Source organism: Choloepus didactylus, chromosome 15, assembly GCF_015220235.1.
Source record: "Choloepus didactylus isolate mChoDid1 chromosome 15, mChoDid1.pri, whole genome shotgun sequence".
NCBI lineage: Eukaryota > Metazoa > Chordata > Mammalia > Pilosa > Megalonychidae > Choloepus > Choloepus didactylus.
The window spans coordinates 41,335,680-41,354,651 of NC_051321.1; the positions used below are offsets into that span (position 1 = coordinate 41,335,680).

General features: G+C 36.6%; 1 protein-coding gene across 2 annotated transcripts in view; it reads left to right on the forward strand.

Moving 5' to 3' along the window:
- Window positions 1–18,972, forward strand: part of BTAF1 (B-TFIID TATA-box binding protein associated factor 1) — a 131,866-nt gene that overhangs the window by 27,938 nt on the left and 84,956 nt on the right. Inside the window, exons 5-11 of one of the 2 annotated variants that reach the window (XM_037804151.1) lie at window positions 10,093–10,256; window positions 12,417–12,553; window positions 16,226–16,355; window positions 16,629–16,697; window positions 17,829–17,918; window positions 18,579–18,674; window positions 18,773–18,949. In XM_037804151.1, the coding sequence (XP_037660079.1) occupies window positions 10,093–10,256; window positions 12,417–12,553; window positions 16,226–16,355; window positions 16,629–16,697; window positions 17,829–17,918; window positions 18,579–18,674; window positions 18,773–18,949 (863 nt within the window). Of the gene's footprint in view, window positions 1–10,092; window positions 10,257–12,416; window positions 12,554–13,603; window positions 13,775–16,225; window positions 16,356–16,628; window positions 16,698–17,828; window positions 17,919–18,578; window positions 18,675–18,772; window positions 18,950–18,972 lie in introns of those variants that run through there. The other variant, XM_037804152.1, reaches the window with a different exon arrangement.

Consider the following 18,972-nt stretch of genomic DNA (forward strand, 5'->3'; position numbering starts at 1 on the left):
ATGAACAATCCAAAGAGGAAATCAAGAAAAAAAAATTCCATTTACAATATGAACTAAAAGAATCAAGTGTCTACGAATTTAAGGGACTTATGTGCGGAAATAAAACATTGCTAAAAAAATTTTTAAATTTCTACATAATTTAATAATTTAAATTTCTAAATAAATGGAAAGACCATTCAGTGTTCATGGATTGGAAGGCTAAATCTGTTAAGATATCAATTCTGCCCAAAGTGATTTACAGATTTAATGCAATCCCAATCAAAATTCCAATAGCCTTCTTTGCAGAAGTGGAAAAGCCAATCATCAAATTTATATGGAAGGGTAAATGGGCCCAAAGAGAAAAAAAAAAAACATTATAGGAAATAAGAATGAAGTTGAAGGACTCGTATTTATTGAGTTTAAAACTTTTATTTTAAAGCCACAGTGGTCAAAACATCAGGAACTGGCACAAGGACAGGCATATAGACAAATGGAATTAAATTCAGAGTTCAGAAATAGACCTTCACATCTATGGCCAATCGATTTTTGACAAAGCTGCCAAATCCTCTCAATTGGTAAGAATACTGTTCAAAACATGGTGCTGAGTGAACCCTAATTTAAACCATGGAGTGTAGTTAACAGTACAATTTTTAAAATATGCTTTCTTCTGTTGTAACCAATGTACCACACCAATGCAAGATATTGATAATAGGGTGGTACATGGGAATCTTGTATTTTATGCATGATTGTTCTGAAAACCCACTACTTCTCTAATAAAACAATAATAGTGAAAACAAAACAAAAAAACCCATGGTGCTAGGAAAACTGGATATCCATATGCAAAAGAAGGAAGGAAGATCCCCTACTTCACACCATATAGAAAAATTGTCTCAAAATGGATCAAAACCTAGATATAATAAAACTCTAGAAGAAAATACAGGGGAGTATTTCAGGATCTCATGTTTGACGATGGTATCTTAGACTTTACTCCAAAAGCATAAGCTACAAAAGAAAAAATAGATAAATGGGACTTTATTAAAATTAAAAAATTTTGTGCATCCAAAGAGTTTATCATGAAAGTAAAACAACCACCTACACAGTGGGAGAAAATATTTGGAAACCATGTATCTGATAAGGGTTTAATATCCAGAATATATAAAGAAATCCTACAACCCCACAAAAAAAGGACAACCAACCAAATTAAAACATGGACTAAAGACATGAATGGACATTTCTCTGAAGAATATATACAGATGGCAAAAAAGCACATGAAAGGTTACTCACAATCAGTAGCCAATAGGGAAATGCAAATGGAAACCACAGTAAGATACTTTTCACACCCCTATGGAAACTAAGTGTTGGAAAGGATGTGGAGAAATAGGAACACTTGTTCGTTGTTGGTGGGAATGTAAAATGCTGCAGCAGCTGTGTAAAATAGTTGGGCGGTTACTCAGAAAGTTATGTAGAATTACTGTATGGCCTGGCAATCCAACTTCCAGGTATATACCCAGAATAATTGAAAGCAGGACTTGAGCAGATATTTGCACACCAGCATTCCAAGTGGCATTATTCACAATAGCCAAAAGGTGGAAACAACCCAAGTGTCAGTCATTGGGTAAAGAAAATGTTGTATGTGCATACAGTGGAATATTATTTAACCACAAAAAAGAACAAAGTTCTGATACATACTACAACATGGATGAACCTCAAAGATATCATATTGAGTGAAGTAAGCCAGACATAAAAGGACCATATTGTATGATCTTACTGATACAAAATAATTAGAATAAAAGCAAATTGATAGAAACTAGAATACAGGTTACCAGGAGCCAGGGTGTGGTAGGGAATGGAGTTAATGCTTAAATTGTACAGAATTTCCATTTGGGGTGATACAAAAGTTTTGGTGATAGAAGGTATTATGTTAGCACAGCATTGTGAAGGTAATTAACAGCACTGAGTTATATATTTGAATGTGGTTAAAAGGGGAAATTTTAGGTTGTATATATGTTTTAGGTTGTATAGAATAAAAATTTAAAAAAATAGGCCTATATGATACAACCAGGGAACCATAATATCAATCAATAGTGGCAGTTATAATATTTTTTCTTTATTTGTAACAATGTTACCACACAAATGTAAAGTGTTAATGAGGGAGAAAAATATATGGGATTCTGTTTTCTCCATGATTTTTCTGTAGATTTGGAACTTCTGTACCAAAAAAAATGTTTAAAAGAGAAAATGGCTGGTCCTCTAATTTTGTTCTTTTTAAAGATTTGTTTTGGCTGTTGTACATTCCTTGCATTTCCATATTAATTTTAGGATCAGCTTGTCATTTCCTACAAAAAAATCAGCTAGGATTTCGATAAGAAATGCATTGAATCTGTAGATTAATTTGGGAAGTATTCCCATTTTAACAAGTGTCATGCTTTTCTGTTTATTTAGATTATTTAAATTGATTTCAACAATACTTTGTAGTTTTGGAATGTAAGTTTTGTACATATTTTGTTAAATGTATTACTAATTTTTTGATACTATTGCAAATGAAATTGCTTTCTTAATTTCATTTTTGAATTTTTAAAAGTCTTTTTTTCCCTCTGTTTCTCAGATTGGATTTTTGTATCCCCTATTGTCAATTTTTTTTTGACTGAAAACATGTTTATCTCATAGTTTCTATGGGTCAGGAATTTGGGTGCAGCTTAGCTGGATCTTTAGCGGCGGTTGCTGGACTGTGGTGTCATCTGAAGGCTCAACTGAAGAAGGCTGTGCTTCTAAGGTCACACAGGTGGCTGTTGGCAGAACTAAGTTCCTTGCAGCTGTTGGACTGAGGGTTTTAGCTTTTTACTGGCAGTTAGCTAAAAGCCATCCTCATCTCCTTGCCCCATAGGACTCTCCTACGTGGCAGCTCACTTCATCAAAACATGCCAGCTGAGAGGGCTAAATAGAGTCCAGCAAGTGGGATGTCCCAGCCTTTTGACTCCTCCTGAAAGGAACGTCCCCTCATATTTGCCCTGTTTTGTGTACCAGAAGCATGTCACAAGGTCTTGCCCACGCTCAAAGGGAGGGGATTGCCTGAGGATGTGAAGACCAGGAGATGGGGATTGCCATGGGCCATCTTTGAAAGATGCCCACCACCCAGTGGAGTAAAAATCTAGACATTGACATTCTTATAATAAAGACATTGGATTCCAAGAGCTTCATCAGCCTGTTTGTACTGGAGATGAAGGGACACAAGGGATTTAAGCTTTCAGTCCTGACATTATTTCCACCAGTGAGAAGCAGGATATTCATGCAGTTTCAGCATACTCCAGTTTTGAGGTTCTTGCTGAAAAAAGTTCTATCAGGCATTTGCTTCCCCAGGATACACCACTTGGAACTACAGTGAAAGTTGGCCATGGCACAAAACCTTCCCTGCTCTCAAATGCTGCAGAGGCTTCTTCAGTAGTTGGAGCAGCTCCGCCCCGCTACTGCTCATTCTGATGCCATGGGTTCCTCCCAGACCTTGAACCAGTAGGATCCTTAGTGACTCATGACCACAAATTCAGCAGCAGCAGCTTCCCCCATGTGAGCTGCCAAGCTTTCAAACAGGCAGCCTCCTGCATGAGCCTGAAACTAGGAAGTGTCCTGCAGTGGGGCTAGTTTCCTGACCACACATTCAGCTTCATTAGTAGCTTTTCCTATGACTTCTGTTACTTAGGTGCAGCTTTCCTCATGTACAGGATTCATTCTCTTTTTTCTCTTTTTGTTCTTTCACAGGCCAGTCTGGAGAGCTGCCTACTGGATGATTCTAACTTTATAATGTTCTGGAAAAGGCAAATACTGTAGAGATAGTAAAAAGATCAGTGGTTGCTAGGGGCTTGGGGAAAGAGAAAGATGAGTGGGTGGAGCACGGGATTTTTAGGGCAGGGAAACTATTTCTGTATGATACTGTAATGGCTTCATGACCTGATTCATTTGCCAAAACCCAATGAACTGTACAACACAATGAGTGAACCCCAAAATAAAGGATGGACTTTAGTTAATTAAAAAAATATTTTTTTGAAATATAATAGAAAAACATGTCTAAAATGAAAGTTTAGTAGAGCGAATAACTACAGAGCCCATGCAGTTGAGAAACAGAGCAGGGCTGCTCCATTTACCCTTCCTGTTACCCCTCAGGGATGCTGAAGTGTAATGGGAATGACTTGCTTGAGTTTCTGTAGAGTTTTTATTTCACCCAAATCTGAGTTTATGTTGTCTGTTTCAGAAATCCCTGTAGAACTGGAGTCTAAACGTCCACACTGTGCTTTGCATGTGTGGCTCCACATCTCTCCTGTAAGAACCGTCACATTGTTGAGCATGACTGGGCTTTGCTTCTCTTCACTGTATTAGTTTGTCCACTCCATGTTTGAGGGGTATTGACTGTTTCCAGGGCGGTGCTACTCTGAATCTCAAGTCTCTTTCATGGTTGTGTGTGTGTGCAAGTTTTCTTGGGATTGGAACTGCTGGACCGTGGGGTGGCCAGAGCTTTAGTCACACCAGATGAGGTCAAGCTACTTTGTCAAGTGGATGAACTTCAGAGCTACCACTGTCCCCAACAAGGACTGAACACACATCCTTTTCTAGCACCCAGGGATCATTCTCCAGGATAGATCCTCTTATTCTTTTTCCATTTCTGATCATCTTCCACAAATTGGCGAGTGTGCGAAATTAGAAACTCTTATTCACGAGTTTCAATAGTCTCTGACACTGCTGGGCTCTGCGGTGATCTCCCCAAACCCACCAGTCTTAACATTTTGCCACCTCTTATGTATCATTCTGTCATTCTTTCTATCTGCATGTCTGCCTGCCTGCTTGTCCATCCATCCATCTGTCCGTCCGTCTGTCCATCCATCCATCCATCCATCCATGCACTGAACATTTGAGAATAGATTGCACATATGGCAGTCCTTGAACATAATACTTCCATGTACATTTCCTACAAAGGATATTCACTTATGTAATCACCTCAAGTGCAGTTATTAAGTTCAAGAAATTGAACATTGATATAAAGCTTATATTCTATATTCCAGTTTTTTCTTATGCCCCAGTTATGTTCTTTTTAGCCTTTTCTCCTCTAGTCCTTAAATCCCATCCAATATCATGTGTTGCATTTAATTGTCGTTATCTCTTTAAGTTTATCTTTCTTTTTTTTTTAATTGTGGGAAAATACATACAGCACAAATTTTGCTATTCCATCCACTGCCAAGCGTACTATTCAGTGGTAATAATCATATTCACAGTGTTGTACTACCATCCATTACTAAGATTTTCCCTTCTCCCAGACAGAAATTCTACTTATTTGCATTAACTCTCCATTGGCCTCTTGCCCACCCAGTAACCTGTACTCTACTTTCTGTTTGTATGGGTTTGCATATTCTCTGACATTTTCTTTCTGGTTACAATGAGGCCTAAATTTTTGTTTGTTTTATGAGAGAATTTCATTAATGTGTATTTCATTTTTTGTAATGAAATAAAATAGATATATGATCGATGTCTCATTTCAGCTCTATAAACTTTTTTGAGTATCTCTAACTGCTGGATTCCAGTTGAGGCAAACAGTATAGATATAAGGGCATCTCTAAAGTACTTTATTTAACTTTTAAGTTTCAGAAGTGAACACTAGAACTCTACAAATTATTTTAAAAAACAATTCCTGCAACTATTATCCATTAAAGGTGGACCTTTATGCCATTCAGTATTTTCACCAACTCAAATATAGATATTGCAGTTACATAGTTTTACAAATTATTCCTTTTTTATTTCTGTGGGCTTACAGAACAATCATGCATAAAATACATTTTCCCATATACCACCCTATTATTAACACTTTGCATTGACATTTATTACAATTGATAAAAGCACGTTTTTATAATTGTTCTATTAACTATAGTACATGATGTAACTTAGGGTACTCTGTGTTGTTCAGTTCCATAGATTTTTTTCTTTTAATTTTTCTTCTAGTAACATATATACAACCTAAAATTTCCCCTTTTAACTACATTCAAATATATAACTCAGTGCTGTTAATTACATTCACAATGTTGTGCTACCATCACCACCATTCATTACCAAAGCTTTTCCATCATCCCAAATAGAGACTCTGGCTTAAAATATACGAAGGTTTATATTTAACATCCTAAATCTGTAACAATCTTGTTTGCTTTGATACCAACTTAACTTCAGTAGCACACATAAACTATTTTCCTATACCCTTCTGTCACCCCACCTTTTCACAAATTACATGTTTATATATTATGAATCCAAAACTACACTGGTTTATCATTACATTTTATTTATTTGCTCTTTAGATCCTGTAGGAAGTAAAAAGTGACGTTACAAATCAGAAATACAATAGTATTGGTATTTACATTTACTCATGTTATTATCTTTACTGGAGATCTTTATTTCTTCACATGGTTCTTGTCTATTGTTGTGTCCTTTTCTTTCATCCTTCATTCTTTTTATCATTTCTTTTATGGCCAGTCTTGTAGGGCTGGTGATCTAGTCCCTCAGCTTTTGTTTACCTGGGAATGTCTTAATTGCTCCCTCATTTTTTTTTCCTCCATTTTCTTAAATAAGTTATTTATTTTTAATTGTGGTAAAGTATATACAGCAAAGATCATTTTAACCATCTTAAGTGACAATTCTTTGACGTTAAGTACATTGACAATACTGTGTAACTTTCACCATTATAAGAGAAATCATACAATATTTGTCCTTTTGTGTCTGGCGTATTTCACTCAACATGATTCTTCAAGGTTCATGTTGTAGCATGTACCAGGACTTCTTTTTATGGCTGAATAATATTTTGTTTTATGAATAGACATTTTGTTCATGCATTCATCTCTTGGTGGGTTGCTTCCACCTTTTGACTATTGTGAATAATGCTGTGATACACGTTGGTGTGCAAATATCTGTCCAAGTCCCTATTTTCAGTTCTTTGGGGTATATACCCCTCCTTCATTTTGAAAGACAGTTTTGCCAGATGAATAATTCTTGGGTGGCAGTTTTTTGCTTTCAGCACTTTAAATATGTCTTCCTGCTGCCTTCTTCCCTCTGTGGTTTCTGGTGAGAAATCAGCACTTTTACTGAGGCTGTCTTGCATATGACATGCTGCTTCTATCTTGTGGTTTTCAGAAGTCTTCATCTTTGGCATAACACGGCCTGGTATGGGTCTATTTGGGTTTATCCTGTTTGGAATTTGTTGAGTAGCTTGGTTGTGTATATTCACATCTTTTGTTAAATTTTGGAAGTTTTCAGCCATATTTCTTTGAATATTCTTTCTGCTCCTTTCTCTCTTTCTTCTTCTATGACTCCCACAGTGCATGTATTCGTACGCTTTATGGTATCCCACAGGTTCTTCAAACTCTGTTCACTTTTCTTCATTCTTCTTTCTGATTCTTGGACTGAATGATTTCAGTTGTCTTGTCTTCTGGTTGTCTGATTTTTTTTTTTCCTGCCAGTCCCAAGCTGCTGTTGAAACCATCTAGGAAATTTTCAATTTCTATTACAGTGGTCTTCAGCTTTGTTTGGTTCCTTCTCATAATTTCTGTTTCTTTACTGATATTCTCTTTGTTTTCATCTATTATTTTCATGATTTCTTTTAATTTTTGGCCATATTTTCCTTTATCTCTTTGAACATATTTAGGCACCCCCACACACACACTTTCTTTTAAGTATTTGGAATGTCCCCGATCCGAACCTCTTCATTGGTGGTTTCTAATTTTTTAATCTTCTCCTTTGCTGGGGCCATCACTTCCTGTTTCTTTGAATGTGTTGTGATCTTTTATTGAAACTTGGATATCTTGATATTTTAATATGTTATTGCTGAAATTTAGTCTCTTAGGTTTCTGTTCCTTAAGTTTTTATCTAGCTAGTGTTATAGCAGAGCTTTCTTTGAATGCCAGGCACTAAAAACAAAAAAAATAAAATTAGGAAAAAAGAAAACACCTTTCTAAGTCTTTGCATATTGACCTGTGTGATTGCTCTCCTTCAGAGCTTATCCATACAAAGAATTTACTTAATAGCTCCAAGCCAAAGTATAGGGCCTCTCTGGGCCTTTTTGCCTGTACATCTTGTCTTGGGTGTGCATGTTTGGCTCCAGGTTTTTACCCATTTACTCCTAGGAAAGAGTTTCTTCATGGTCCTGGGCACTGTTATATGTCCTGTAGCCAGTGATTCCTTTCTACAGGTTCACTTGATTTTTCTCCCACAGCAGTCTGTAGGAGAGCTCTGTGAGCTGCCTTCTGTGAGCAGGGCAAGTTGTCAGACAGCGAGTCCCTCAGGCCACCGCAGATTGGACTAGACATACATGCTCCCATTATGTGAACGAAAGTTAGTCTGCCACCTCAGGTACTGGGACCAAGGGAGCTGCACTGGGAACTCAGGTTGCTTTGCATGGAGCTACTGAGGGGTAGAAGAGGGAAGCCAGGGTGCCATGATTCAGCACTCACCCTGTTCCTTCAGATCTTTTTCTGTTTTCTGGAGGTTTGAGAAGGATGTTTCTGCCAATTCTTGCTAATTGTTCAGTACTTTTGTGGTGGGAGGGAGCACTGAAACTTCTCTCTTCACCATCTTGATCCTAGTAATCGAGATCTGGTTCTTTTTTAATAGTTTTTATTTCTTGGCTGAGGTTTTCTGTGTTTGTTATTCATTGTTATGATGTCTTCCTTTCAATTGAGTATCATTATATTAGCTGCTTTATAATCTTGTCTTTCAGTTCCGACATCTGGTCATGTCTGAGTTGATCCATTGATTATTTTTCCTTTTGAGAATGGGTTATATTTTCTTGTTTCTTTGTATGTTGGTTAATTTTGGATCTTGTCCTATACATTGTGACTACTGTGCTATGGAGATTGGATTCGTTATATTCCTTCAAAGAGTTTTGACTCTTTTCCTGGCTATTTGTTTTAGCAGGCATTTAATTTGGCTGAACTCAGATTGCAAACTTGGTGTACCCTGCAGTGGACAGCAACTCAAAAATCTCAATTCAGTTCTTTTAACTTTAGCAGGGCTGCTTAGAGTGTGCCCTGTTTAGGGTTAAGGTGTTAGCCAGAGATTTGGGCCAAATTTATACAGAATATGGGGTTTCTTTCTGGCTCTCTCCTTTCTGGGATTTCTCTTTCAACCTTCCAGGGGCTTTAGTTCCCCCTAACTTTGAAACTAGAAAGACTGGAGAATTTTTATCCAAGTTTTAGCTAACCTACTCTTACTCTAAAAGCTAGAAAAACGTGAAACTCACCTAGTGCCGTGCCTTTCTTCCAAGTGTTTACTCCTCTCCTCTTTAAGTATATGCCTTCTTTTGTTCACTTTCCAGTGCCTCCTGGGTAGTTGGTTTTTATATTTTGCCCACAGTTTATAGATATCTGTTGGAGGGTTAGTCCAATAGGAATTTACCCAGCCATTATTGGAAACAAATCATTGCTTTTAAAATGCTAAGTATTTTTTTCAGTAGCACAGAGCCCTTTTTTTGCAGCTTAACTGCGTTAAGGCCAGAGTTTTTGCAGTGTGTGCTGTTTTCTTGTTTTCCACTGAAGTAATGAAAGTTTTATTTGAGACATTCAAAATCTGTATAATTTTATTCCTATAGTTTTGTTATTTGGGCTGTTAGAACTATGTCATCTCAGAATACATAAAGTCAGCACTTGGAATAAACATTTATTTGTTGAGATCTTTTTCTCCAAACATATTATTAGTTTTGTTTGTGTGTTTTCTTTTCTTTTCTTTTTTTTTTTTAAGCCTAATTAGATATTCTTTCAGAGGGTACAAGGTATAGTCATGAAATAAGATTGATTTATTTGGATGGAAATTAACCTCTTTACTTTATAGATACTTGATAACTAACAGTGTGGCAATGGGGGAATCTCAATGAAAACTCTTAGGTTGTTTTGTTAGGTAGAATACTGTTTTCCAAACATGATTAAATAATTAGTAGAGTTTATGGTATGTTCATAGATTGTGAATGTGGTTTGTTTTTTGGGCACTCAAGATGTTTTAATAAGGGTGTGTGTGTGTTTAATGGAATCTGATTTACACATAAATTAGAAAACACCTTTACTAATTTGGAGTGGGGGATGTATTTCTATATGTTTCAAGGTGAAGTGGATCCTAAAGAAAGGATAGCACGTCAGCGAAAACTATTACAGAAGAAACTTGGCCTTAATATGGGAGAAGCCATTGGAATGAGTACTGAAGAGCTCTTCAATGATGAAGATTTGGATTATACCCCAACTTCAGCAGCCCTTGTAAATAAACAACCTGTAGGTAAAACCTTTGGTTGTTTGATTGCAAATAATGCACGGAGTTTGTTTCCTCTGCTTATGCAATTGCAATTTTTTTTCAATGCTGTGCTTTAATTCTCATTGCTGCTTAGTCCACCATAATTTAGTGTGTTCATAAATTGGATGTCTGGTGACAGATTTTACAGAGACAGGAGTTCAGCCTACCTCCTGGACACTGGACTATTAGGTAAAAGTGGTAGACCCTCAAGGAACGTCTAGCTAGCAATTAAGATCCTAAGTGCACTGATTGTTCTTTCCTTTGTTTTGTTTTTTATCATATTTTTTATTGTGGGATATAACATATATACATAGAAGTGATAACTTTCCAAGTGCAATTTAATAAGTAGTTAGAGAGCAAATTTCAAAGATTTTATAGGTTACAATTCCAGTTTCAGTTATTTCCTTATTATGAAATATAACATATATACAAAAAGGTAATATCTTTCAAAGTATGATTTTAACAAGTAGATATATAGGAAATTTCCAAAATTATTATGAGTTATGGTACCATAGTTTCAATTATTTCCTTATTGTGAAATATAACATACATACAAAAAGTTATAGCTTTCAAATTACAATTTAACAAGTAGCTACAGAACAAATTTCAAAGGATGCTGCGGGTTACAGTTCCAACATTTCAGTTCTTTCTTTCTAGCTATTCTAATACCCTAGCAACTAAGAAAAAGAAAATTATATACATCCCTGAAGATTGGGGAAGCGATTAAACTAGAGAAAGGGGTAGCAACAGACAAGAATGAATTTAACAAAGGATTATGAATACCACAATCCAATTTTAGAACATTTCTGTCACCTCAAAAGGATCCCTTGTGGCCATTTGCAGTCATTCTGCCATGACCTTTGATCATAATCTTTTCTGACAGCTTCATGCTATTTTGTTGTATGCCTGAAATAATTGCACTCTTTCTTTCTCCTTCTTCCCTAATTATCCAGTCCCACATATGCTCATTTGCTCCTTAACTATTTTTGTGGCACACATTCTTTTGAAGTTCCAGTAAAAGCTGCTGATCTCTCCTCATAAAAAAGACATACAGTAAAATAATTACATTTCATGGAGTTTACTATTCTTCTAAAAGTAAACTATTCTTCTAAAAGGCCCAATCCTTTTAGGGGCCTGTGGACTCTATTAAGAATTCCTGCTTTTCAGTCTTGAATCCTTTATCTTCTCATTTCCTTTGCTTAAGTGAAGAATGATTCTGTTTGCCTTTATACTAATTCCCTTCTAACCTAATGGAATTCATAAAGGATATATTTTAGGATTGGGGATGTCTGTAATGATGTGATGAATAACTTCTTAGGAAAACAATGGCAGGTACAGGAGGAAAAAAAGGAGAAAATATAAAGAGACAGAAAATACAATGGCAACCAGGAAGTAATGGAAGGAAACATGGTGTCTGCAGGGAAGAAGCATAACATGTAAGCATAGGTAAAGAAAAGAAAAGAAAGAGTGCGGAAAAATGCAGTAATGTGATCATAGTATATGGCGATTGGATAAGGTATAAGAAAATGAATGGGCAAGTATATTAGAGAAAGTGGGCTACAGACATCAGAATAGTTGGATGTGGGATGGCGAACAACCAATTTGACTTGTAGGAGCCAGGTCAGATTGGTCTTATATGTCATAGACCTTTGTGGGGAGTTGCTTAAGGTTAGTTGCTGCCATAGACTCATCTCTGCTGCCTTTCCAGTGATTCCTGGATCAAAACTGCTGCAGGGCATCCACACATTGATTTAAGAATTGTAAAATTCAGGTGAATTTTACAGTTAGGTGCACAGTTTTAGGTCACACAGCCTTTATAGTGCCTCTCATGAAAGGAAAAGAGAACAAAAGGTAGTGAGTGGTTGAGAGGAACAGAGCATATGGGTTAAATGACCAGGATGCTGGACTGTTCACTTATGGTTATAATTTTTTTTTTCTTAACAGATGATGGGCATCATCAGTTTCTTTTACTGGCATCGTAACTTTTGGGTGACATTATGTTTATTTTGAAGTCACACTTCTTCAAAGCCCTATCTGTGGGTTAGGATATTGAAATTTATAGGTTCAATCCTTTTCTGAGGCTGACACTCTGATTATTTTAACGTCGGATGTTCAAACTCAGCATTTTTTTATTCTTTTAGACTCTCCAGGCAGCTGAATTGATTGATTCAGAATTTCGAGCAGGAATGAGCAATAGACAAAAGAATAAAGCTAAAAGAATGGCCAAATTATTTGCAAAACAGAGATCCAGAGATGCAGTGGAAACTAATGAGAAGAGGTAGTAATCTTTTTATGCTTATTCATTTAAAATAGAAATGCTCTGTAGCTTTATCTTTGTCAGCTTGATATAAAACATTTTGCTCTCATTGTCTTTAACTGTGGAATTCCTTTTGGTTTGTCTTGCTCAATTGTCAGGGAGTCTTATTTACTATTACTAGTGACTAGGACTACCTTCCCAGAAAAACCCGCATACATGTTTGTTTGTTTACTGATTATCAGCTCTGAATGAGGGGTAAAAAACTTCAAAGGCAGGGGAAAAACTGTAAATGCCTTAATCAAGGAATATTCAGGAAACAGAAAGTAGGTTAATTATGGCTGGAGTACGTTGGCAGAAGGGAGAGTAGTAGAGAAGTCAGAGAGAGGTGGTCTAGGGCCATAAGTTAAGAATACTGCATTAGTAAAGTGAAAACTATTGTTACAGTGTAATGTCACCTATTGCCTTGGCTGCGTGCCATACCTAGTACTTGGTATCAATCTAGGCTAATTTACCTCCTGTTGTAGGAATGAATTATGTGGGTAAAATTACTGTTCTCAGTTTCTTAATAGATGTATAAAAGTGATATCTGTGCATGGCTTGTAGGAGCATTTCCCAAAGGGTGGTTCAAAACAACATGCTTTGAAAACAAAACAAAGTTAACTCTTGGAGATGCTTGGAGATGCAGACAGAAGAATGTTTGAAGATGCTAAGCTACGAGATGAAGTTCAGAGTTTGCCCCAGAGAAGCCAAGAGAGGACCCCCAGATACTCAGAGAGAAACAGCCCAGGAGAAAGAAGCAAGGACTCACAGGAACTGAGAGAGAGAAGCGAAGACAGAAGCCCAGAGACATTTTGGAGAAAGCCATTGTGAAACACAGTCCAGGAGCAAAGGACCAGCTGACACCAGCCACATGCCTTCCCAGTTGACAGAGGTGTTCCAGATGCCATCACCATTCTTCAGGGTCACTTCCGTGTGGCACCCCTGTCTCTAGGCTGTGCACCCCATGGGCTTCTCTGGAGGAGTGTGTGCCACCAGAAGCTGGCCAAATCCTGAATTCACTTAAGGAAGCATTTCGCCCCGGCGCTACGAAAGGGTGTCTCCCAGCCCTCTGCAAAGATGGCTGCCCAGGGTGTGGAAACCACCCACTTCTGTGATCGTCTGCCTGCTGCAGTGGCTCATCCCTGGCTCGGGGTCCTTCATCTGTGGGTTTCCAAAGGCTTATCACCCATGCCAGATACCGAGGTGGGTGCCTGGGATGTGGAAGGCACTCCCTGCTGCGATTGACCGCGGCTCCCATTGCCGGCTCCCTGTCTGCTTCTAGGGTCCCACTCCAGCCCGCCTCCAAACACAGTCTGAGTTTCTCCCCACCACAGCATGAGTCTGGCTGCTGTTTCCTCAGCTGCCCTCTGGATCAAACACACAACTCCAAACGAGGTCTCTTGGATTCTCCAAGTGCTCAATCTCTATGGATATATAAAGTCCCTGCCTAGCTGGTGGAACCCTGGAATAGGAGCCCTTTCTGTGTTTTATGTAGTGTTTTTCACAGAGGAGAATTTTGCTCTGTCTCTCCTAATCCCACCATCTTGGATTTCCCTCCCTCAACATTCTGTAGGATAGTCTCTTGAGCTACTTTCTACACACAGGGCAATTTTTGGGATGGTGAGTCTCTTGGGCTACCACCAGACAAATTGGTACAGACATACATGCTCCCAGTGTGTGCCTCAGAGTTACTGTGCTCCTTCTGGAACCTGGACCAGGGGCCCACACTGGTAGTGTGGACTGGTTCAGCACTAAGCTCATGAGACATGGTGGAGGGGCCAGTCAGTGGCCCATGACATTCTATCACTTCTAAGTGCCTGTTTATTAATTTTGCTCTTGCCCTGTTACTGTAGTCCTTTAACTCTTTTCTGAAGCTTTGAGAAAGATCTTTCTGTCAATACTTGCTGGTTGTTGAAAGATTCTGTGGAGGGAGGGTGTCCTGAAGTATCTTACTCTGCTGTCTTGATGGAGATGGGTGTCCCCATTTCTGTTTTTTCATCTGAATATTCTTAATGAAAATGCTAAGTGATGTTTTTAAAAATGGTAAATCAGAAGACTTGACAATTATTAAGTCACTGTAAGGCACCAATTTTTGCTGTGCTCAATTTGGAGAAATATTTATTTTGCTTATCTAGTTGTTCTTGTAGCAAAATTATGTTTTTTATTTCAAAAGCCAAATAAGTTTACAGTATTAAATATTACTGAAAATATATACAATAAAAAGTTCAAAAAAAAAACAAAAACAACTTGCTTTAATGTGTCTTGAGGGGCTTGTTAAAATGCAGTTCTTTGACCCCTTTAAGATCTGTTAAATCAGAATCTTTAGTGGTGTTCAAGAAGTGTTTGAGTAAGTGATGAATTAATGAACACTTAAAAGCTGTGAAAATATGGTTTTGCCATCATTCTTGTTGTCCTTTCCATTCACAAGAAGCTAAAACAGGGTTTACTTAACAAATGGGCACAAAGAGGGTGGATAAATAAAAATGTACATTTACTTGATAGAAATTTCTACTTGGGATTAAGATTTTCCTTTAAGTATATACCCTTTATTGAGCTCAGTAACTATCAGGTTAACAGCTCATGAAAATCATATAGTACCCTTGTAAGTGTTTCTACTGGCCTCTATTCATAGAAGTACTTTTATTCCAAGGTGTGAATTATTAGAAATATTAGACCTTGTTTTTCAGAGTTCATGGTTTATTCATTCTACAAATATTTATTGAAATACCTACTGTGTGCCAGGGACTGTTCCAGGCCCTAGAGGTAGAATAGCAAATAAAATAGATAAAACTGTCTGCCTTTGTGGAGCTTACATTCTGGATGGAAGGATAGATCAGATTCAAAATAAAGAAGTAAAATATGTAGTATGTTAATGATTAGGGCTGGGGAGAAAAAAATATAAATAAAGGGAGGAACATATGAAATATTTTGTAAGGAGAGGGTTTGAAATTTTAGATAGATGATTGGGGGTCTTCACAGAGGTGAATTTTGAGTAAAGATCTGAAAGAGATAAGGATGTTGGCCATGTGTATGTCTGGGAAAAGAGCTTTCCAAACAGAGGGACTAGTAAGGGCAGATGCCTAGAGGTGGAAGCTTGCCCAACAAGTTTAGACAGTAATGTGACTGGTCAGTCTGACTAGATTAGAGAGAATTAGGGGAAGAGTGATAGGAACAAATAAAGATTGTTGTATTTTATTACTCAGTATATCAATTTTCTCCCAAGTTCAAAAGCCTAAAATTAGTGCTGGGCCAGATTTAGGTTGTTGGGCCAAGGATTGTAATAAAAAGGAGGGTGTCTGGTTGTAGGGAGGGAGAGAAACAGAGACTTGATAAATTTGAGATCCAATTTGAAAGCAAGAATTTCCTAACTTATTTTGTATTCAGCAATAAATGGAGGATATTTTTTGCTGAAAATATTTTAAGCAGCTAATCTTTGATATTTGATACATGAATTTTTTAGAGAAACTGTAGAATTATGGAAAAGTCATATAAAAAGTACCGAGTTCCCATATACTTCTTGTTACATGAAATTTTAAGTAAACCATATAAGCAGAATATGGTTAAACATTTGTTCGTATGATGGGTTCTTTTATATTCATTATGATTCATGTTATCCTTTATTCAGTTTTTTAAATAGTGACTTTTATTTTTTAGCAATGATAGCACTGATGGGGAGCCAGAAGAAAAGAGACGGAAAATAGCGAATGTTGTAATTAATCAGTCTGCAGCTGATTCCAAAGTTTTGATTGATAATGTTCCAGACAGCTCTTCCTTAATTGAAGAGGTACTGCTAAAATGCCCTGAAGTGTCCATTAAATTTTTTATAATTTTTTCAAACTAATGTTTCAGTAGACAGTATTTACTGATTTGTCAATTGAAAGAAATTTTATTAGTAAAAATCTTATCATATATTTAAGTATTTTATTAGTAAAAATCTTAATTTTTTTAAAATTTTAAGGCTGATTATTGCTGGACTTATAAATACAATTTATTAAGTTACTTAAATTATTAGCATAAAATAGACCTTTTGAGTTACTGTTCTATTTTTCTCATACAGACAAATGAATGGCCTTTGGAAAGCTTTTGTGAAGAGCTTTGTAATGACCTTTTTAATCCATCTTGGGAGGTAAGATTTCTTCATTACAATTTTTATCAGCTCTATTTTCTGTGCATGGAAGGAAACAATGTCAAGAATAATCTACTTTGGCAGAGTCCTGGTTCTTCTCTTGTGTCCCTTTCAGGGCACTTCATGTCATTGACTTTCTTAGTAGAAAAACTTTAGACTAATTTTCACCTCTTTTTTAAATACCTTTTCATCATATTTCTTTAGTGAATTGATTGTTTCTTTTCATTCTTTAGGCATAATCTAAAGCTTCCAGGCAGTAAAAATTGCTTTGTTTTCCTTTGGAGGTAAACAGTTTTGATTGCTGAAGAGCAGTAATTTCCAAACTAGCTTTTTAGCCTCAGAAATATTTCTTCAAAGAAAGTCTTGAACACATCCCAATATGTAATAGAGATGAAAGTGAAGCAACTCTGGTCAAAGTTGGGGATTGGTGTTTAAAGCTATTCTGTCTCTCTTCTGTTGGCCCCTGGTTAATTAAAAAAAAAAAAAAAAAAAAAAAAATTGGTTTGGAATATCTTTTAGCAGCCTTTCTGCTCCTTAAAGTACTTGTATTTAAAGCTATTCAAGTTTTAACTCTAATGGGTCTTGAATAAGTGGGTGCAGTGTCAGTGGCCTGTTTTCATCTCTTCCAGATGACACTGCAGAAATATCCTCACCTTATCTAAGAAGGCAATTTACCCTAGGGCTATAGTAAAGCTTTAGTCATGAGACATTTTGTTAGAATTGTCTTCCTTTAGTGCTTACAACTGAGAGCTTTAGAGCTTAACTTTTATGCGTATGTTTCAAAAATAATTGGTGTTGGGGCTATGAAAAACAATATATGATACTTTGCTTCTACATCCTTGTTGTAGATAACGTTAAATGCAAGTAGAGAGTAAAGGAGTGACAGCCATATGGATTTATATCTCAGAAGGATTTCAGAGCAACTGTTTTCTTATTTTGATTTAAAAATAAATTTTAAAAATTATGAAATTAATATATGTAGTTCCCCTTGGATAGAAGAAAAATACTTGTATGGGGTCACTTTGTTATTCTAATTTCTTTTCTTTGATATGAAAAAATATTAAGAAAAATTCAACTCAGTTTCTTAAGAATTTAGCCTCTGACATTAACTTCTTGTGCTTTTACTTGTAGGTTCGACATGGTGCAGGCACTGGACTTAGGGAAATCCTTAAAGCTCATGGGAAAAGTGGTGGTAAAATGGGAGACAGCACTTTAGAAGAGGTAAGTGTATTAAAGCAACAGTAGTTGGCCTCTTTTTCTAAGACAGGCAAATATGTGTCATGAAGTAGAAATGAGAGGTAAATGGAGAGGAAGAAATAGGGAAAGGTGAATATGAGGAAGAAAGATAAGGATAGGAAGAAATCTATTTATAGACAGAGGGAAGACTATGTTCATGGAAAAGACATTCAGAAACATTGAGTGGAAAAACATATAGAAGCAAGAATATTTGAGGAGGATTTAATGGACTAGAATTTGATGAATAAGAAGATAGTAGAAAGGTCAGTCAAGAATATGAGTGGTGTGGCATATGAAGTCACTGGTAAATAGAGAAAGTAGATAAGTGATAGACATAGTTGATATCAGAGGAGACTTAAGCAGTTTCTTAATTTCATTTTGAGTACAAGTAACATAACAGAATCCATTAATTTTAAGGATGTTGGTACAGTTTATCTGAATCAAAGTAATCATCAAAGAGGATGTGGTTAATAGTAAAGATATTAATTGGACTAGTCTGCTTTTAGATTTTGGTTCCTACAGCTAAGTAATCTATCCCTAATATTTTATTTCTTATGTTGAACCTAAGGTCCCCTCCCCCATTCTCCATCCCCTAGTTCAAAGTATAATTTATGTCTATTATTAAAAACGATTATATTTTAATAGATGATTCAGCAGCATCAGGAGTGGTTGGAAGACTTGGTTATTAGACTCCTTTGTGTTTTTGCATTAGATAGATTTGGAGACTTTGTTTCTGATGAAGTAAGTATCACCTGAGGGAGGCTTTGCCTAATCAAATTTCAAATTCTACAAAATAAATTTGTTTGCAAATGTGAGTTTTCTTTCCTTCTCACTTGTAGGTTGTGGCACCTGTTCGTGAAACTTGTGCTCAAACATTAGGTGTGGTGTTAAAACACATGAATGAAACAGGAGTTCATAAGACTGTGGATGTGCTGCTTAAATTACTCACACAGGAACAATGGGAAGTTAGACATGGTGGTCTGCTCGGAATAAAATATGCTTTGGCAGTTCGTCAGGTAAACATTTCAGTTTTTGATGC